Source organism: Coccinella septempunctata, chromosome X, assembly GCF_907165205.1.
Source record: "Coccinella septempunctata chromosome X, icCocSept1.1, whole genome shotgun sequence".
NCBI classification, from domain to species: domain Eukaryota; kingdom Metazoa; phylum Arthropoda; class Insecta; order Coleoptera; family Coccinellidae; genus Coccinella; species Coccinella septempunctata.
Genome location: NC_058198.1, coordinates 14,616,344 through 14,639,015, shown reverse-complemented (window position 1 = coordinate 14,639,015; position 22,672 = coordinate 14,616,344). Strand labels below are relative to the sequence as shown.

At 37.7% G+C, this 22,672-nt stretch overlaps 2 protein-coding genes across 2 annotated transcripts in view; one reads left to right on the top strand and one right to left on the bottom strand.

Moving 5' to 3' along the window:
- The window catches only part of LOC123322008 (protein ALP1-like), an 89,373-nt gene that overhangs the window by 53,948 nt on the left and 12,753 nt on the right, over positions 1-22,672 (top strand). The window lies entirely within an intron of this gene.
- LOC123321846 (52 kDa repressor of the inhibitor of the protein kinase-like) lies at positions 654-10,376 on the bottom strand. Its single transcript, XM_044909623.1, has 4 exons — positions 7,993-10,376; positions 2,723-2,916; positions 961-1,122; positions 654-727 (listed from the first exon to the last, which is right to left on the bottom strand). The coding sequence occupies exons 1-4, from the start codon at positions 10,374-10,376 to the stop codon at positions 654-656; spliced, it is 2,814 nt and encodes a 937-aa protein (XP_044765558.1).

Genomic DNA, 22,672 nt, shown 5'->3' with positions numbered 1-22,672 from the left:
TCTCCGGGAAGCACTCGAATCATTCGCCAGATTTGAAAGAATTAGAACTAGATATTAGATTTCTGATAGTGAACGATAGACGGAAGTTTTTGCTTTGTTTGCTTTTATAGGTCTTGAAACAAGTACAAAAATCCATGAATAAATTTTAAATAATATTATAATTATACTTCCAAAAGCAAATAATTGTAAAGAATTACTCAGTAGATAAACTAGAACATGCGTTATAATCATTGGATTTAAATATTCCGCTTTTAAAAACTGTTATCAAGGACGAGACCACGAGACTCTCGAACGAGACTCGAGACGAGACGAGACTAGAAGCCAACGAGACGAGACTCGACGTGCCTTATCGGCGAGACGAGACGAGACTGTAGTAAAGTCTCGTCTCGTTGGTCTCGTGGGCATCACTAAAAAAGTGTATAAAATTGGCTTTTCAATCAATCCGGTACCTCAAATAAACCGCAAAACATCTCAATCCCAACCTATTCCTATCCATCTCCTACAATCACCGACTGAATGATCGTTCGTGTGCGTTGATCACCGATTTTATTGGCAGACTGTCGTCCATGTGCGCTGACCTCCTACGAAATAGTCGTTCAGCGACTATCGGTCGTGTGCGATAGACCTATAGGTTCCAATAGCAAGTATATGGTTCACACTGTCGAACACTTCTGGGGATTGTCGTTCAATACTTTGACCGCCAGCACTAATATTGTCGCAGTGAACTCTAAAAGAAAAGTTCACTGTATTGTCGGCTTATAAACCGAACGCATTTGACATATTTATTGTTGGCGAGAATTCCGAATGAGTGCGGGATTTGGTTTGCTTTACTCTAGTGAAATTATCTCAACATCCTCTTTCTCGAATAAGTGAAGTAAATTTGACTCTGTTCGGTAATTGAAAAATAATTTGTTCATAAATCAACATTACTTTTCTCATAAAGAATTAACTCAATCTTACCTCTTTCCGGTCGGCATGTTGTGTGTAGTTGGTTCAATGAATTCCAATTTACTTGTTTTATTTTCACATTCTGATATAGTAAGTGTAGATAAGGAATTTGCCTGATCAGGATTGTTCCCTCGCTTGTTCCCATCAGAAGTATAACTTGAATCCAGCATTTCCCTAGAAAATTCAGAACGAGTAATAAACATCACACGTTTTATTTTTATTCCACCTTGGATAGAGCCACACATTCCGAAAAAATGTTGTGAATTGTTGAAGGAGAAAAGATTTCATTTCAATAATAGAGATCATAATAACTTACCTACTGCTCTTGTTCATTGGGGCAGCTTTCTGTCACACACACACACTGGGAAGTTAAGTCTTCTAATAAGGGTATTGCAACACTTATGCGGTAATACTATTCGGGGTTATTAGTTTTTGGATAAGCGCGATGTACTGATGTCAACCGTGGAAGCTTGATCTCTTTATTGACATCGGCCAATAAATCCTTCGCTTTTGTAAATGAATTTGAAAATTCTTTTTCAATATTGGATCGAATATTTTGAAAGTGCGATATTACGTTCTCGATATGGTCGACAGCTGTTAAGTCACAAAGAGGTGACTGCAGGACTTTGCATACTGTTAATGTTGCTGCGAATACCTTCGCCAAAAAACAGAGTGATACCACGAATTCGCTTGCAAGAGCAGATCTCAGAAAAGAAGAAGCTTTGGTTGAGGTCTCCATATCCGGGTCTGTGCCGAATTGTTCTAAAGTCTCAATAATAATTTTAAAAATTTGTTTGAATTTTAACAAGCCGTTGTAATTTTTCACCCACCGCGTTTCACACATTGGTGTTAATTTCTGCCATGTTGAATCAGGAAAGTTGGCCCAATACTTGCCTGAAGGAAGCTTGTTCGCTTTGGAGATGCTTTCAAAAAACTTCCGATTGCTTTCACAGTTCCTATACAATTTCTTATAGCAGGTACACTACATGAATCACAAAGAGCCAAGTGTAACGAATGAGAGCTGCAATGGACAAACAGAGCTCGGGGATATGATTTCCGTATTATTGTTTGAACGCCATTAAAAGCACCTTTCATCGCAGCTGCACTATCGTATCCCTGTCCCACCATATTGTTGCAGTCAATGTCAAGGTTTTTCAGGGACGCTATGATCGTGTCAGCCAATGGTTGTGCAGTTGTATTATCGAACTTCACAAATCCGAGAAAATCTTCTTTCACCACATAACAAGTTTCCACCTTTTTTGTGTATCTAACACATAGCGAAAGTTATTCGTGTCCCGAAATATCAGCAGTTTCTTCTTCTAAAACGGAGAACACCTTCGCTTCATTTAAATAGTTCACAATTTCATTCTGAATTATTTCCCCCCAAATTGATATCAGATCATTTTGGACCTTAGCGCTCATATATGTCGCGTTCAGAGCAATATTTTCGCCGTGTTTGAGCAATTTTGTATCACCACATTTCATCCTCATTCTTAGGATGGCTCTGAAATTGTCGTCATTTGTGACTGGCTCCTCTTCAGTTAAAGCCAACGGCTCTTGGCAATTAAGTTCCAGTGGGCTTCCTCAGACTCCATAAAGCCTTATACCTCTTCATAAAAGAAGAGAACCAATCTTTTCCAGCAGACTGACGCAAAATGGAAAATAGATGCGGTATGTGGTTGCGCTTAGCAAGTTGAAACGCCATAGATCGGACATTTCTTCTCGTCAGACCTCTTCATAAGAGAAGAGAACCTATTTTTTCCAGCAGACTCACGCAACATGGAGAATGGATGCGGTATGTGGTTGCGCTTAGCAAGTTGAAACGCCATAGATCGGATATCTCGTCTCGTCAGACCAAAAAATTTCTGATCCATCAGGAGTAAATACCGCACCAGTTCCTCTTCTAATTCAGGTGTTAAAACTGGTTTTTCACCCAACTTAGTGTTGTTACCAACAGCTGCTGGGTACCTCCAGTATTACAAAGGCGAAATAGTGTCGACCTTGAAACGTTGAACGCTTTTGCTGCGGCCAAGTATCCCATGTTCCGGTTCCTTACTGATTCGATGGCTTTTGTCATTTCAATTTGATTCCTTTGTTTTCGTTTTTTCGACACCGAAACATTAATCATTTCTGTAAAGGAAAATAATCACTTGCTCAAAATCACGTTGGTAATATGGAATAGCAATAATGCGGCAAATATGGAATATTCCATATTATCCGCTTTCCGAAATGAAAGCTAAACTAATGCTGTAGTGTCAATTACAGAAATTATGGATTCAAATCTGCAAGATTTCTATTACCTTATGCCTAAACAAACTTACCAAGGTCTCAAGCAAATTTATTTTCGCAATGGGTGGTAGCAAAATATTTTCTACTGAGTCGATGCGCAAACTCGGATCACATCGAAATCATAACCTCGCATATTTCAGCGTTCATAGCGTTGAGTGCCACACACATTCCACATATATGAGGACTTCTCTAATAGCGTCATTATTTATGAGATGGCGCTTCTTGTTTAAAAAATATTTTATTTTCCATATTACCCGACTATTCCCCATATGCCGATTTTACTCCACACTTTTTTAAATGTAACACCCCATATTTGACCTCAAAAATAGAATGGCAAGCTCAAGTAATGATGAGTTCCTTCAGATCACTTTATAGCTCAGAAGCACCCTTTACGAGATAGGTAATGGCGAAAAATCGAAAATATGGAGTTTTTTTTAATAGCAAGAAGGGTACAGGGAAAAATTCAATTTTCCTTAGAGCTGAGAAAAACGCGTTTTGAACTTCAAAATCCGTTCATATTATTTGGAATATGACAAATTATATACTATTGTTCTCGAAATTAACATTATTAATATTATTATACATAAACTGAGTGCATTATATGAAATGACTTAGCGATTTTTCTTTCGTATATTGATCGACATCGTTAGTTCTTTCTCTGTGCGGTAAATCTTCGGAAGCGATTTAACTTATGACTGAGCTAGTTTCATGCTTGTTTCAATATACCATAATATATTACTTTTCATTCTGAATTGAATGGTGTGTCCAACTCATTTTCGGACAAAAATTGACATGAATGGTTTTTTCCTTGTACCCTTCAATTGATGAAGAAACTAATTACGCCAGTGATACAGGCAGATTTTTTTCGAGTAGACAAGTTGGCTACTCCTACATATAATAGAAAATTTTAACTCTGGAATATACAGAGTGATCATAATTAATTCTCAAACATCAACTACAAATAATCGTCGAAAACTTTCTTATTTCAAATGGCACACCCGGTATTTCTATATAGGGTTGAACGTAAAAATTAATTTCGAAACTATCTTCATAAAAAATTTTCTAAATCTAAACCTGATAGTTTCTGAGCAATTTTCGATTTTTAATTCAAAACATTTCAAGTCAAATACAGAGTGATGCATTCAAAAAAGTTCAAGTTTGGTGTATATCTTTGTTTTCGAAGACCCTGTATATATGACAATAATTTTAAATTGTGCATTTGAACACCCTACACGCACCATACGAAGAGATTTTCAAAATATCTTTATTTACTCCTTCAAAATGAGCGCCGGGGCTGGGGTGGGCCACCCGGTATATTTATTGATGGAATATTTCAAGAATCCATCATTATATCAAAGTGCAATGATTTGATTGAAAGAAGAATGAAAGAAATTAGTCTCTCAAAATAATTCACCGTCGAGTATTTTCAGAGGAAACACTTCCGCCCTCCTTGCAACAGCACGCGACCGTGAAGGTTCTCGTTTACAGCCCGTTTGCAACAGCCGAGAGTTCTCTGGAGAATTCTCTACAAAATTCTCGCAAGAAAACGGCAGAGATTATTTTGTGTGCAACTGCACAGAGAATTCTACCGAAAGTGCGTATGTAACGGTAAATAATTCACGGCGCATGAATTTTCTAGTAAATTCTCTAGAGAATTCTCGGCTGTTGCTTACCATAGAGGTAAAGGAACCTCCTTGGTTAGACCAGCCCGGCCGTCAACGGACCACGCCATAGGACGGAACGCGAATTTTCGTTCCAACGCGCACTTGTCGGTAAAATTTCTGTAACTGCCCGAGGGAGATGGTGCAAAGTGGTTTTAGGAACCAACATTAAAAATATGTTCTTTCATGACTTTCACACACAAATGTATTTTTATTTCATATATAAAGTTTTCACTTCGGACTACCTAGTTGTGCCATAGCTTTCTTGCAGTTAATTTGTACTTCTTGATTTGAGTAAGTTTTATTACTCAGATCATAAAGCTCTCTGAATTCGCTTACAAGCGGAATGAGCCTGTGTTCATTCATTCTGAATACTGAGAATATGACGTATTTTTCGTGGATACGCAACGAACTTACGGCGAAAGAATTCCGCCGAAAGGGCGTTGTCGTCCGTTGCCGATAAGTGAGCGCTGTTTCCTAAACTAACAAGGTACGCATAAATTTGCGTTCCATTCCGGCGTGATGCGAATATTCTTCGATATTCCTCATTCCATTGCATCTGAGAAACAAATTCCACGTCCGACCGAGCGTCCGACCTATTTGGGTTTTCTTTGTCGTAACTGGTTTGAAAATGAAATAAATTCTTCGAAAACAACAAAAAACAACCGGAGAGAAAATAAAATCGAAATCGACTCCTATCGTAGGTCGAAGGTTCACAAATCTCAATTATTGAGTTTGCAAACAGTCCATCCAAGTCCACGCTAGTGCGACAAACAAGAACTAATAGCTCTCCCGAAGAGATAACCCCATATCTCTGAGTATATTCGGAATAATATTGATCACAGTTGGATTATTTTCAACCTTTTTTCATCGAGATTTGTATCTCTGTCAATTTCGGTGGATGTCCAAATTTTTCAGATACTGGGAGATAAATCTGGTGATCAGGAGGGCCACTTGATCGGACCATTTATATGAATGATACGCCGTTTAGAGAAATTCAGTCACTTTTCGTGCATTATCCTGTTGAGACCAAATGTCATCGAAATCAATCGGAAGTTGACGAACAGTTGAAATAACCAAAAAGCTCTACATATTTGGCAACGTCTGGGGCACATCGATAAAAAATTTATTATACGTACCCAAATATTTCGATGATGTAATCGAAAAAAATCTCCTGATTTGCTTGTACTGCATAGCAACAGTAACTGTTTCTTCTAGAAATATTTCGAGCTGTTCCTCAGTCATGTCAACCTATCAACCGATTGATCGATTTGAACAAAGTTCATCTGTTTCAATAGGTGCACTAACGTGTATTTCTCTATTCAGGCGGCTTTTATTAATGGATTTTGGTAGTTAATTAATATTTTTGCATTTTTGACAGATTTTTCACACATATACATATATATTAATGAAATTTTGAAATAATTTTAGAAAAAGTGGATTTGGAAGGAATTGGCCTATCATCAGATAAACGAGTTTTTATCGATTGAATTGACTGACCCCGGAAATACCATTCAAGTATTGAAATTTACTCATCAACATTCACCATTTTGAATTCGGGGAAATTATTTTATTTTCTACCGGTTTCTTTTCAACATGTTGCTTTGAGGAGGCCGAGCTAGCAGCCCGCTGACTGGAAGTTGTCGATGACGTATCGCGTGATGTTACAAGGAGAATTTTTCTAACGAACATTTTCAATTTTGTCTGATATCATTTCATTGCAATTTATTTTTACAACTCCTTTCCTAACACGCATCAACGCTGATTGAATGATGTCTCAAATCAATGGGTTTGGAACGCTTATGATAAACTGGACTACCATTTAACTTGCCAGCAACCTGATTGTAATTATGAATGGTTGTACAATAATAATAATAATAATAATAATAACTACTGAATATCTCGCTGTACCTAAAGGTTGAAACGACTCGTTATAAAGAGTACATTCTTCCTACCAAGTTTCATCGCGATCTGTTGGAAAACGAGCGAGATATAGGGTGATCACTGTCACAGCAAACGGTCGATAACTCCGAAACCGCTGAATATCCAGCTGTACCTAAGGGTCTCAAAGATGCGTCTTCCGTAGTAGAATCGACACAGCAAATTTCATCGATATCGGCCGAAGGGTGAGGGAGAAAAAGGGAAAACCTTGAAATCACAAAATCGTCAATAACTCTGGAACCGTTGGGAATCCAGCTGTACCTAAGGGTTCAAAAGAACCGTCTTGACGCGAGGAACATCCTCACCAAGTTATCATAATAAGCAAAATATTGACAAAACCTTGTAAAAACAAAAAATCTCCATAACTTCTACAATTTTCAAGATACAGAATAATTATGTTACCTTTCTAGGAGACATCTCGACATCTCGACGATCCTGATCGATTCATGGCATAAAAAATTCAAGACCAAAAAAGTCCTCCACCGCCACTTTCAAGATCCACCCTGTATATTTTATGGTCGCAATCGATTCTGTGACCCTCAAAGATCATACCTACCAAATTTCATCGAAATCCGACCCCCCCATCCCTTAGAAGTATGCACACCCCTATTTATTAAGGCATTCCACCCCTACTACAATACTCCTTACTGCGTCCGACCTGTTTTTAAGCAATTCTACAATTGCTCAAATCACTATTCCCCATATATCAGTGGCGTATATAGAAAATATTTTCGGGGGGGGCCCCGAGATGCTTACACCATCAAATGATCCAATGGTTAGATTAGGTTGGATGCAATTTTTCGATTGAGAATCAAAGGATAACTTTGGGCATAGTCTCCCTGTTTTTCATCAATATCTCGCACACATTGTTTTTAAATCTTAAAAGTTATGATGCAAAAAAAATTACCATTGGTTGCTATTTCTAGCCAACACTCACGTCTGTGAACTATCCCCATTTAACGGACTCCTGAAACGTGACGAGAAATTGATAGAGTAGTGAGGTTTTCACAAAAGGCTTCATCATGTTTTGAACAAGAAAAAAAACGACAATGAGAAATTTCATTTTATTATAAGTGGAAAAAATAAAAATTAATTGACGACATGAAGACGAGGTTAGCTGAACATTCGCTACATAGATGGTTACAAAACAAACCCCAGTTTTCTCGGTACACTAGCAAACTTATCAAGAACTTCCTCGTCGCTAACTGTGATGTCTCTGTGAATAGAGAGTAATGCGAGACCATTTAGTCTATTCTCAGATGTGCTGTTCCTTAGGTAAGTTTTCAGTCTTCTTAGGCTAGAGAAAGTCCTTTCAACGGTAGCGACTGACACGGGAAGGACAGCTAGTATTTTTAGAAGGATATAAATGTTGGGGAATAGATCTTTGTCACAGTTTTCTAGAGAACTAATCGCCGTTTTTGGCAGAACTTCAGGTCTTTCCTGTTTCCACTTTTCTTTCCACAGCTTAAACTCACTTCGCACAATGTCGTTAAATGACAAATCTGGTTCATATAATTTCAATGCAGCTTCTAATGAAGTGATGTCTGTTCTGATACAAAATTGTGGAAGAATGTTTTGTAAAGATATTATTGTGTCTTTATGAGATTGGAATCTTTCCCTTAACGCTTCACAAAAATCATCCAGGTATGGCACATAAACTGCTCGTCTATAATATTCTTCTTCTGTGGTATAAGGTACATTGTTGCGTGTTGTTTGAAGCCGACAAAATCGTGGAAGCTCTTCTGTGACAAAAAGTTTGGAGGCTATTGTCTTCACCTGTTCATATAATGGTTTGAACGTTTGCTCGGCATTTGATCTCTGTTTTGACAGTAGGTCTAAAACAGTTGTGATGTTGCTTATAGCCTGACTAAGGTCAATGTTTTTTTTCTGAAGGGTCTCAGACAAGCTGTGTGTAGTCGACAGCATCTGGCTCAAAATGAAAAGATTAACAATAAATGGAAAAGTACAAATGGCACGACTTAAAGCAAATGCTTTAGTTGATGAAACACTAGATTCTTCTATCTTATGTAGGGAGAGTATGATAGCTTCTAAAATTTCTTTGAATAGAATAACTGAGTCATGTCTCTCCACCCATCGCGTTTCGCACAATGAAATCAGCTTCTTTCTCTTTTCATCAGGAAAGCACTCTGAAATCGTGGATTTTAAAATCTCTGTGTTCTTAGCTGATGCATGAAAGAATGCACATATTTCTTTAATGACACCCATGCAGTTTCTAATAGAGGAAATGCTACTTGCATCTGACAAGCACAAGTTGAGTGTATGCGAAGAACAATGTGTATAAAGGGCCAATGGTAGTTTTTCTCTGATAGCAGCTTGAACTCCTCTGAACTTGCCACTCATAGTGGCAGCACCATCGTATCCTTGGCCTCTCAATTTGTTCAAATCAAGACCTAAATTTGACAAGGTCTCTAATACAGTTTTCGCCAAACCTGCACCAGTTACATCATGAACGGGGACAAATGTTAGGAAATCTTCTCTGATTTTGAAAGTTTCTTCATCAACATAGCGAATGCAAAGTGAAAATTGTTCTATTTGGCTTATATCAGTGGTTTCATCCGCTAAAACAGAATAGAAGATAGAATTCCTTACTTTTGCCACAATTTTGGATTGAATCAAAGAACCAAATGTGTTAATGATGTCGTTCTGAATGACAGGGCTTGTGTACATTGTTTTTCCACCAGCACTGATCAATTGGTCCTTAAGAAGATTATCTCCGCTGTTAGCTCGGTATCTCAACAATGATCGGAAATTTCCATCATTTTCGTCAGGTTCTTCAAGACTCACTCGTCCAGAATCATTATGACCTCTGAGAGCAATCATTTGCCTTCCGCATAACTTAATAGTTTGAATTATAGCAACCAGTTTCTTTCTATTATTCTCAATATCTAATTTTCTTCGAGAATTCACTTGATCAATAACACTTTCACGTTTTTTTTTAATCAAGGATTTTGTGTTTTCAGCAATCAAAATGGATTGCCTATGGTATTTCGAATCTTGATGATTTTTGAACATTTCCCTAGCTTTTTTGAAATTTATGAAAGGCTGGGTCACAAATATTCCCAATGATTGGTGATTTCCTTTCCCTACATGTTCGCTCTGAGAGAAAAACACGCAGTATTTACAAAATGCTCCGCATTTCTCCTCTGAATACGTTAACCACTCAAATTCTTCAAGCCATTTTGCTTGAAAGGATCTCGTGTGGTTTGAAATCGAAGTGGTAGGAAATTTGTAACCAGACTGAGGTTTCCATACATTTTCTAACAATGAAACTTTTTCATCATTTGTTAATGAACAAATATAACTCCTTTGACAGTAATTTCCAATATCGTTTACATTTTTAATAACTTGAAAAATACCTTCCACATCTTGACCAGAGGAGCTCGTTTGAAAGACATCGGCACAAGCAATTTCACTTTGTCCTTCCACGGCAACGCGGGCTTCTAAATTTTCAACTCCAGGTCTATTCACATTTTGTCTTTTCGTGAAAAAATCTTGAATTGAACTTTGTCTCTTCATTGTGATTTTCTTTCACTAGTCAGTTTTCAATTACGACCCGAGAACACTAAAATACTCTTACGACTTATTATATTAGATATTAGAACGCAAACGTGAGATTTAGGTAATCATCAACTACTGTCCTAGCGGCTTCAGCCGTGTCGTGCGTATTACAGATTAGCTTTATTCACGCAAGCGCAGATAGAAAAGAACCGTTCGCGGATTCAAAGACATGATCAGAGCTTCGGAGATTTGTAACTGGTACGCATGTTCCGAATTTTAAGATCTGAGCCTGCGTTTAGGTTCCCAACCAGTTTAGAAATCGTCACGCGAATGAACAGTTGTTGTATATTCACATCAGACGCCGTAGCCATGCTTCTCGAGCCTGTTTAATTTATTATAGTAGTTCAGTTTTCTTTATTCATTTCGGGGGGGGCCCGGGCCCCCTGGGCCCCCCCCTATATACACCACTGCCATATATTAACCCACCCAGGGCCCCTTCTGCCCCCCTTCCCCGTTAGAGTGTTGATACTACTAAAAAATTCGAATTGCCATTACTCATAAGCTATTCCTAATATTATCGTATTTATAGGTTCTAAAAATTCGCAATTGTAAATAGCATACTTTCACCAAGTTTGATCCAGATCGGCCCGGTAATAAGCGAGCTAGAGGGTCTTTTTTACCAAGTCCAAAAGGTCAATAACTCCGGAACCGCTGAAGCTATTTCCATACATGAGGTGTCGAAATACTCCTTTTTCAAAGAAGATTCTACTCACAAAATTTGATGAAATTGGGCTCGGTAGGAACCGAGATATAGGGTGTCCCTTGAAAACTGAAGATCATCAATGACTCCGAAACTACTGAATATCTCGGTGTATCTAGGGGTTCAGATGACTCGCTATAAAAAATACATTCTTCGTACCAAATTTCGTCGCGATCGGTTAGATAATAAGCGAGATATAGGGTGATCATTGTCAGATCAAAAGGTCCATAACTCCTAAACCGCTGAATAGCTGTACCTGAGGGTCTCAAAGATGCGACGTAGAATCGACACAGCAAATTTCATCGATATCGACCGAAGAATAAGGGAGAAAATGGGGAAACCTTGAAAACACAAAAACGTCTATAACTCCGAAGCCGTTGGGAATCCGGCTGTACGGTAAGGGTTCAAAAGAACCGTCTTGACGAGAGGAACGTCCTCACCGAGTTTCATAGCGATAGGACAAATAATGAGCAAGATATTAACAAAACCTTGTAAAAACAAAAAATCTCCATAACTTCTACAGTTTTCAAGATACAGAATAATTATGTTACTCTCTCTAGGAGACATCTCGACGATCCTGATCGATTCACGGCATAAAAAATTTAAGACCAAAAAAGTCCTCCACCGCCACTCTCAAGATCCACCCTGTATATTTTATGGCCGCAATCGATTCTATGACCCCCAAAGATCATACGTATCAAATTCCATCAAAATCGGATCACCCCATCCCTTCGAAGTATGCACACCCCTGGTTATTAAGGCATTACACCCCTACTACAATAAACCTGAATGCATCTAACCCGTTTTCTATTAATGTTAGATCTCTATACATCACTATTCCCCATATATTAACCCACCCAGGGCCCCTTCTGCCCCCCATCCCCGTTAGAGTGTTGATACTACTAAAAAAGTAGAACTGCTATATCTCGTAATCTATTCATAATATTATCGTACTTATAGGTTCGAAAAATTCGCAATTGTAAATAGCATACTTTCACCAAGTTTGATCGAGATCTGCTCAGTAATAAGCGAAATAGAGGGTGTTGTTTACCAAGTCCAAAAGGTCAATCACTCTGGAACCGCTGAAGATATCCCCATAAATAAGGTGTCAAACTACTCCTTTTTGAAAGGAGGTTCTACGTACCAAGTTTGATAAAAATCGAGATATAGGGTGTCCCTTGAAAACTCGAAATCATCAATAACTCTGCAACTACTAAATATCTCGCTGTACCTAAGGGTTCAAAAGACTCGTTATCGAAAATACATTCTTCGTATTAAGTTTCATCGCGATCGGTTGAAAAACAAGCGAGATACAGGGTGATCATTGTCAGAGCAAAAGGTCCATAACTCCGAAACCGCTGAATATCCAGCTTTACCAAATTTTCCTTCTTGTAGCTTTGGTCCAAAGTTGTAAAGTAAAAGGTTTTCGGAGAGGGAACCTAAAAAAATGAAAAACATGAGGCATAATTCCTAATTATTTACTGCTTCTCTCCTTTTGTGGATTCTCACTTCTGTAAAACTTTTCAGGATGGATTGGTTTATGTGATACCAACACTTCACAGAAAAAATATTATATTATATTTATGTCCCCTGCATTTTGGCATCCGTTTCCAACACAATACTGGACCATTGTTGTTATGAAATTCTTCTTATTCAAAATGTTTTTTGTTACTGCAAAAACCACTTTTATCACTCTGGGAAACACATAGACTCAAAAAACACTCACCAAAAAACTATATTTAAGCTTTGAAAAAGCACAAGAAATTCTGTTCAACAGCTAACTTGACTTGATATATAGACATTTTTCGAGTTTCTTAGGAATGTAAATCGGAAGTATAAGGCTTCTAAACAATTTTTCACCCTGATTTTTACTAAAATACTGACAAAAAGACATTAAACAATGTAATTTAAAATTTATCTACGAAAATGACATTTAAATTTAGGTTATCATAGTGTAAACAAAAACACGCTAGAGAGAGAAAGGTTGCTCTACATCTTCCCTCTCTCTCGGTCACACTTTTCGACGAATTTTGCTACCTACGAAGCCATTCCAGTTCCCATAGAGTTCAATGTTTCCATGCCACCCGAAATGTCAGTCATTGCTGTCATATTCAAATTATTTAAATGCTTATCTTACTACTTTCGTGTTTCTCCGCTAACTCCGTCCTTCTGAACGATTACAATGCCTTTTCCCATATTTCATATTAAAAGACACACTATTTCCAATAATTAGTTCATTACTGAATTGATAAATGTAATGTTCACTTCCTACGAATTTTCCACTTTTTTTCATTTCGTTCGATTCTTTCAATACTACTCGAGTACGACCCTGTTCAAAATCGAGGGTGTTATGATTTTGTAATTGAAGAGTAGTGGACTGTATGAAAAGATAATTGAGTTGGAGATGGTATAAAAACATTTATTGAGTATCGTTCACAATCATAAAATGAATATGTCACCTGCATGAAGCTAATACAGTAAAAGCAACTAATATTAACCACATCTATAAACTCAGAGAGACAATATCCAACTAAAAACAAGAGATGGTCCAGAGCAGTTCAAATGAGAAGTCACTTGATGTCAGACTTAGACGTTGAGGAGTTCAATGAATTCAATATCAACACAATTGTTACACAGTGATAGGGCAATCAATTGAAAATTGATTGCGAGAGCCTCCTTATTCTATCAGAAAACGCGAAGGTTAGAATACTGAATTTTAAAGAGAAGACGCGAGAGTACAGAGAAATAGGCCCGAGGTGAAACTGCAATGTCTAAGTCTGATCATCAACGAGAAATCGATACATTCAATTTGAGTTGATCAATAATGTTAATGTAAGTATGAGCAGAACAAGAGTCGCACAAATTAAATGAGAAGCACAGAATTAATGAATTTGAGAAGCGCTAGAATATTAAAAATAATATGAAAAGGGCAATAAATTCTAATTAAATGAGAAGTTCAATAATAATTGATTAAATGAAAAGGACAATCATAATTAATCTGAGAAGAACATAGTATAATTCATATACAATGAGATTATCTTGAAGAGTTCAAAAATTTATCATTGAATTCAACATTTACAGAGACGAACTGCTTACAAGTAAGCACGATTAGAACGTTCATCAGAAAAATAGAAGAAACAATTGATAAATTAAGAGAAGTCATGAGAGTACTGAGTTGAATAAATCTCTAATCGTAGATTTTGAGATGTGCTGAAGGCTGAGAAAACTAACATGTATGTTGAGTCCGATGAATGAATATAGAAAAGAACCAACGAGAGTACATATTATAAAGAGTAGACCATACCAAATGAGTAGACATGAATGTTCGAGCAGACTTTCCAGGGTGGAGCCTAGGTCGAGGTGTATCGAGCATTATCACTGATCGCTTAACGAAACTTGAGGTGTTCACATCTTATTCTGAAGAAAACAGCTACATCCAGGGTCCACCCTGGAGAATATGAGGATTCATTCATCTGAAACTCAACAACAGTAATTAGTCATAAGTACTTCGAGGTGATCAGAAGAGTTGTCATAAAATGATTAAACTGATTCTAATAATAAAGAATATTATGAGTAGACAATGAATCAGTTATCATTTTTATTGAGATGGACTTGAGAAGTTTCAATCCTGGTGCTACATACCCATTTTCATTTGAGAAGATCTAGAGAAGTCTGAAAATCTATATAAATTATGAAATATAATAAAATATATATTTCTGAGCCGGCAATGGTTCGAGTTGTCTTGAGTGGACGTTTCAGTTGAGCGGTGCTAGCAAGGATTATGAATCTATTTCAAATCGGGGTACCATACGTGGCCACCGGAGCTGGTCAGGAGCGTCGACTAGAGAGAGGTCGGAGGGGGGCTTCGCTCAATTTTTAACAGACCCTGTTCTTTTCCACGAACGGACAGTTTTTCTCTTTCCACGCATCATTTCCCCTTCCTACACACAATTTTTTCCATAGCAACAACCGCAATAATGCGACAAAAAACAAAAGACCATCTGTTCATCAATTTTTAACCAATCAGAGAGCAGTACGCCACATTGCGATAAAAATTAGCTGACCTGATTTTCATTCTCTGAATAATCTTCCTGTGATTTAGTGGTTTTTCGGTAGTTTTCCATACGAACTTCATTAGAATTTTCCTACGAACTTTATTAGAAGATTTCATTTTTATTTCGTTTTTTAGTGCCTATTTTCGAACTTCGTTTTTTTTTGCTTATTAGAACTGTGTTTTTGTTTTTCGTTATCTTCGCGAATTATAGTTTTAATTTTTTATTTTTTTAAACAAACTGTGAGAGTGCACACAATGGCCAGACGGCTGGATATACAAGAGGTATACAAGACGCAGTTTATGAACAACTTCGAAACTTCCCACCGCCACAGATTAGAGCATATCAAGAACAATCTGCAACTTCGAATTGAGTTCGTAGCTAATTTCGACGGTTTCGAAGAGGCTATGGCAGCCTTAGAGCCAACGTCTCCGTACCTCTCTCTAATTCGGGACACCTTCACCGTACAGCGGCGCGAGGAACGAGCCGAAAGCCTCTGTTGTTTAGCTACCTTCGATGGCGACTGGAAGCAGCACATCAACTCCACGGCCGTCGCCTATCTCAAAGAGGTGATAGATGCGAGGCAGTCCTGGAAGGAGGATCCTTCCCGCGATGCCGCCCGTCGAATGTACGACGCGGAGCTAAAACTGAAATACTTCAACGACGGGACGACAAGACTATTATACTACAACCGACTTAAATCACTTGTGTGTTCCAGTAGCCTCATCGACGACGACGACGACGACGACGACGACGAGGACGACGACATGGAAGGTGCACAGCAACGAGGCTTACTGAGATACGCAGTGATGGACTACGACCCAGACCACGTACTGACTAGAACCTTCACCTTCCAGACCATGAAACTATACCACACGAACATACCAGTACCATGGTTCCGCGAACACATACAGACGTACTTGACGGCCGCAGACAGGTACGACGTTATAACGAGACCGCACATTGTACTGATGAAGGCAATAGCCCACTTGTCTTTCAGGAAATACGGACCGAACCTGACCTCATGGACGAGACTAAACACCAAAGACTTTGGATCGACGCACGTACGTCACCTTTATGGAAGAGGCAGATGAGAATACGGACGCCGATGGCGAATCATCGGGACGCTAGACCCCAGACAAGTAGTTGTAGCCATAGAGACGCCAACCCATAACGGGTTCGCCCTCTTGATGGCTGCAACTACGGCCAACACACGCTACAAACGTGACGAACTGGTACGATACGTACACGAGAACGTGAATTACTTTCCCGCGTACCCGTCAGTAAATCCCTAAGGGGTATGTACGAGTGGTACCGGGTTAAGTTGACGGACGACAGCTGCTCAACGACCGACGACGAGGACGACGACGACGAGCAGCATGACGACCATGACGAAGACGTGGGCGATGACGGTGACAACAACCACAGCGACGACAGCGACAACAGCGACGACAACGACAATAGACAACAGAAACAAGACACCGCACCGACGCCGACGGACCTAGCGGAGCCGAGTACATCGACGGGACGGCGTCGTCGACCAACCCTGCCAAGGTTGGTCATCAGAAGACCATCCTGCATGGGCCCACCATCCCCAGCCCTTCCCCATACCCCTCCGACTCCCGCCGAACACCTGCGGGAGCCGAAGAGATGGCAGTATTCCTCCTCCCAGGACTGCGCCATCGTCCGGCATGCCGTCGCCAACGTGGGTAACGTAAGCAACAGGAGTTTCTGGCGCACGGCTGTGGAGAAGGTGCCCGAATTGAGAGGACGGAAACCGTTCGGGGTACGGAGCCGTTTGCTCACGCTGATGAAATCGTCAGAGATTAACAACTACGCTGTGGATAGAGCTGAGGAACCAAATAAAGTAAATTTAAAAAAAAAAAACAACGTTGAAAATGTTCTTTGATTCATACATTTCCATTAATTTTTTCAACACATTTTCCCTCCAAATCTCACAGCAGCATCATTCACATCGGCACTTTCCCCACAAATGATTTTTTCGAATATGGCGTGACGTTTTTTAAATTTGTCTAGACATCCAGTGCTGGCACTCTTAATTCGGGATGTCCAATACACACTGCACTGGCAATATCCTCGTACACACATTTTCATACGTTTCGCTGCCGATGGTTTTCCATCTTCGAAAGCTTTGGAAATGAGGCACAATGTTTCACACTAGCGTAACAGTTAGAGCGAAACTAAACAATCTGGCTGGCTAGCCTAGCCAAGGATGCATTTACAACTGTTTCAGAAGAAACTCTTCCCTCGGCAACTTGGAGACAACGAAAATCACTAGCCCTTATATTATTTCTTAGTCCTAGCCGAGAGCATCCAATGGCAAATTTATTGGTGAGAAGAGCTTTCATCATCCTATTGATCTTATCTCTTGGATGGGCTCCTCCAATAGAATGTAGATATTGTATCTAAAAAATATTCAAATAATGAGGAGTAATAATGCTCCTGCATAAGTTGAATGAATAAGTTTTCTTCACTTATATTAACAATAAGACTTCACTTATTTTTCTATCATTGAAATGTTTATTTGAGAATGTTAAAATCAACTTACATATACTTCCTTATTTTCCTCTGACCCTAAATAGGATTCAATTTTTCGAACATCTTCCAGCGAATCACAAGGAAGATTCTCCTCAAAAAACTTCCAATTATTTTAAGGTTACCTACTTATTTCCATATTTTTGAATTTTTCTTGAAGGTACTCAATCTGTAGCATGACATTTGACATCATTGCCAATAGTTAATATATAAAAATGATGTTAGAATCTCATGAATAGGTGCAAAATTACTCTTTTCTTGCCAATTTTCATTTCAATGTTCGCCTTGTCTAATTCTACAATGGAAAGAAAAAAGCATATCAATCATATGACAAAATAAAACCTAATTAGCAAGCTGCTCAAGAATATGAATACCTGATGAAGGTGTATGTGATTCACTCGTGACAGAATATTCTGAACTCTGAAACACTAAAAAAAAAACACATCAACAGATAATGAATTCGGACATAATAACTTTCTTCATTCTATGAAAAAGAAATTAACTTCTGAGATGACATCTTCTCCTTTTGCAAAAGGTGTTACCACTATAAATAAACATAGGTTATTCAATGTTCTGCATAACATATTCTGAGTCAAGTTATTACCTGAGTTGATGTCAACATGCTTCGGATAATTCCTCACATGGCTGCTCCCATATGATTTCAGCCTGCTCAATATCTAATTTGGGTGGAGGCGAAATACTGTCTACAAACGTCAAGAAAAACTCAAGTGAGTCAACTGAATCCTCTTGAAACATTGACTTATACCCACCTTCTCTATCATCTGTAGATGGGCTAGTGGGGGGCTGGCGAAATTTTATCTTTCTTCTGCCTCTTCCCTTCTTCTCATCATTAGATGTATATTCCGCATCTCCTGCTTTCCTGATAGCAGTCTCTAGTGAATCTGAAAAATGTGTATGTTTGTATGAGGCAGTGATCATGAGATACATCATAGCCATTATAATATAACAGATACATTATTTACCATATATTCCATCCACTATGATTTTATGGGCACACCAGTGTTTGCCAGTAGCAGTTTTCCTCTTTATTAGATGCGTTACATTTTTGGGGATGTTAGGTGGCCACAAACATTCTGTCTGTGATGCATTCAGCCAGCTTATTTGGACATGACTGATCACGCCATCCTCAATAAATTTTACCACCGCATAAGACATAGTAATGAATCTGGAAATTATACAGACAGATAATTCCCTACATATAAGCCATACATAATGAGATACCTAGCTTCTGAGCAAGTGGAATGGGCCAAATTAAAGGAAACTAATTTAAGTTTCATCAATGTTTATCATGTTGCTAATAATTCCCTATACTCATTTTAACCCTTAACTACTAACGTACCAAATATGTAACGTTGTCACTACCGTCTCACACACTAACGTCTCACAAACGGCTTCATATAGATGGACATATTTTTTTAAGTTTCCACAGTTTTAACTTTATGAGTTGTTTATATGTTCCCTTTGTTATTCTAGAGGTGAAACCTATGCTCAGAAATGCAAAAAAAGTTCAATATTCAGTGAAAATCACAATTTTCCAATGTAGTCTGGAATATTCAACATTTTGGCAAAGATTCTTTGAAAAACTGAAATTCAATTGAAATACTATATAAATAAGTAATTTTTTTATTTTTCTTTATACAATAAGAGTTGGACGGAAATCTATTCACAAGAATTGATCAAAAACAGGTATTCTGAAAAAACTGACAATGCCTGTTTATCACGAATTTTTACACATTCCGGACATACTTTTTTTGCACACTCTAGGCAAATTGAGTTCTGGCATTCATAACAAACATATGCCTTCCTTCTTTTCTTCTTATGAGAGCAAATAGAACAATTCTTTCGTTTTTTTTTTCAATGTTTCCACACTAATTTCAGGTATTTTCAGCCCCTTTTTTACCTAGTATTTCCAAAATACTAAGTCGTAATTTTTCATGCCAGCTTTGGATTTTTCGACGTCTTCTGTTAATTGTGGTAATAGGTACTAGATTTTGAGAGAGTTTTTCCATTAAATCAGATCTTTCTTTCTACACATTTTCTGGATAACTATTATATAAAATGAACGAGTTGACAGTTCCTGGCTCGAGCAGTTAGGCCTGGAGCTGTGATAATGAAGACAATAATTCTGATTGTATTGTGGAGTATGTGCTGGTATTGTGTTGTAAATACCTGTGTTCACTCTCTCTTTTGGGTATGTTCGAATAGACCATAGGCTAAATAAATAAATATGGATGAGTCTATAGAATATCGCGAGTGGTTACCGACGAGACCTACGACTGGAATCACTTCCAGCTTCATCAAACAACTTCAACAAATGTATTTCGAAATTTTTATGGATATTTTTACACTTTTTGACGAACTAGTTCGGCAATCTATGGTTATTTCAAATCACTAATGATACGACTCAGAGAAGGTCTCGTCTTTTTATTATTACGTTAACGCTAACTATACGTCTAAGAGACGGCAATCGATCTTTCAATAGAAATATCTAGAAAACTAGAATATATACGACAATCAACTTTAGGGTACTAAGTTAGAGTGGACTAATGATAAATTACGTGGAAGGGCTGTGGCATGAGTTGAAAGGGAGAGGTCATCTGACGAATAGGATGAGGTCGTGCCGTCTCTGAGACGTATGATTAGTGGTTAAGGGTTAATTAGAAAATAATTTTATTAATATCCAGATGTACTCATTTCTAAGAAAACTTCGACGATGGGTCTTCATCAATGAATTAAATATAGCGGTGGGTTTTGAAATATCCTTATTTTGACGATTTTATTATCTTTTATAGTTTTGGCGAAATTTTAATAAGAATTAAGTGTCAATATTTGTAATACAAATTATAAATGCAGCAATTTCATTATAATAATGCTATCTTCGGAGCTCAGAAATTGTAAGCATTTACTGAAAATTTCGTCTTTCACCAACTCAACATAAAAAGGCCCACTTAAATCCTTCAAACTCACTAAAAATATTACAACTGGGGAAGATTCATACGGTATGGAAAATAAATTTGTGTGTTTGGTGAAATATCTGCACGTCATCATTATTATGTTATTTTCAACCCAAATATGTATTCTCAATAATACTTATTCTGTCATTTTAAAAAACAAAGTAGTTATTGGGTTTTTTAAAAGAAATTATAAAAGATTCAAACTCTACCTCTTTCACAACCGAGCCTGAGATATGAATTTCTGGAAAATTTTTTTTTTTTGTTGGTTGCTACCTACATCTTGTTCCTCCTTTAATCTATTTACAATTTGATGAAGTGGCTCTCCAGAGGTTTTTGTTTGATATGATACATATAAATTTGAATGCACTGAAATTTTGAATTGGGCCGAATTTTCTTACTTCATCACACAGATGTATCAGACAGTGAACATTATAACTAAGAAGCTGATCGCCATAAAAAAGAATATTTTTCCACAAAATATTTCAGACTCTTCTCAGCATAAGGAACTAAATGTGAAAGCTGTTTGCATGATAATATGGGAAGAGATACACCCAGAGCTAGAAAATGTTGGTATTTAGCTCGTGGCATGCAATCCTTCAAAATTACTATTCCTGTATATAGCAAAAATAGCCCCAAATCAGTTGCTTTCCACCTTTCCACGAGAGAATTCTTTCGGAATATAAGCTTTCAATTCTTTGTTACGAATTTCAGCTTCTTCAAGTTTTGCTCTAGTGGGTCTCACATCCATTTTGCCCTGCACCCAAAATTTAATAAGACGTTTAGTTATTCCCAAGTAAACTAAGTGCATAGGGTCTAATGGTATTCGAGCAATCATATCTATGTCGAGTTCTTGGAGGATGGAATTCATTTTGTGATGCTCTGGCTGTAATTTTTGTCTAAATGACAAATTTGTTCTAAATTTGACATTTAATTCAGGAAACACAACTCTATTTTCTATAAAATCGCCCTCAGTTTCACACTTTGGACAGCCAAAATATCCTTGAATGACTTTTAATGCCGCAAATAAAAGCTCTAGCCGGGGCATCACATATGAATGCATGAACTCTAACAGGCACTAAACCACCATTATATTCTAAACCCCGGCTCATTAAAATTTTCATTTCTTCAACAAAAGGTCTCAAGAAAATATACGGGTCTAATGGTCTACTAGTTCCGTTATGAATAAATGGGACTGAATAAAAACTGTCATGAATTGAAGCTAATATTGGCCAAAACTGTCCATTCGTACTTTTGGAAATCGGAAGTCCATCTATATTGAAATCAAATAAAATTTCTGAAGGGCAGTTTTTTATGTGATTTTTTAGAAGTGATAAGACCTTGCCGAATTCCTATATGACAATACTGCCCTCCGTTAATATGATCTTTATTTGAATTAGTATTCCTCTGTGTTTTCATCAAAGTTCTGGCATCGAGAGGTAGGTTTCCAATATTATGTTCAACTAAAACTTTCAAAATGTCACTTATAGCTCACTGTGATAGATTGTGTTTACTGAAGCAAGAACGAAGTGATTCTGATAAATTTTGTCTTCTGTATTTGGAGAATTTAGAAGTACAAGTATAATTACTATTATAATGACTGTTACTACTATTATAATGGGAATGATGAGAGAAAAACTATGAGAAGAACTTTCAATTTGAACGGAATTAGTTTCACCGACAACTACATTACTGAAACCTACTTCTTGGCTTATGCCTGGCTCGTAAACTTCATCAATGTGTGAAGCCTGTGGAGCGTTTGTTGAATTAGAAGAAGCTGAAGGAGTAGCACAAAGACATCAGCCTGATTCTCTCGACTGTCTTCGAATAAACTATGTACATTTGTAACTACCAATCTACGTTTTTGTCGTCTAGACAATTCCGATAATAACTGACGCCTTTTGGTTTGATTGTTCATGAGAAATACCAAAAACCTTAATACTCAAAAAATTTCAGTTATTCCTGTTATTTTTC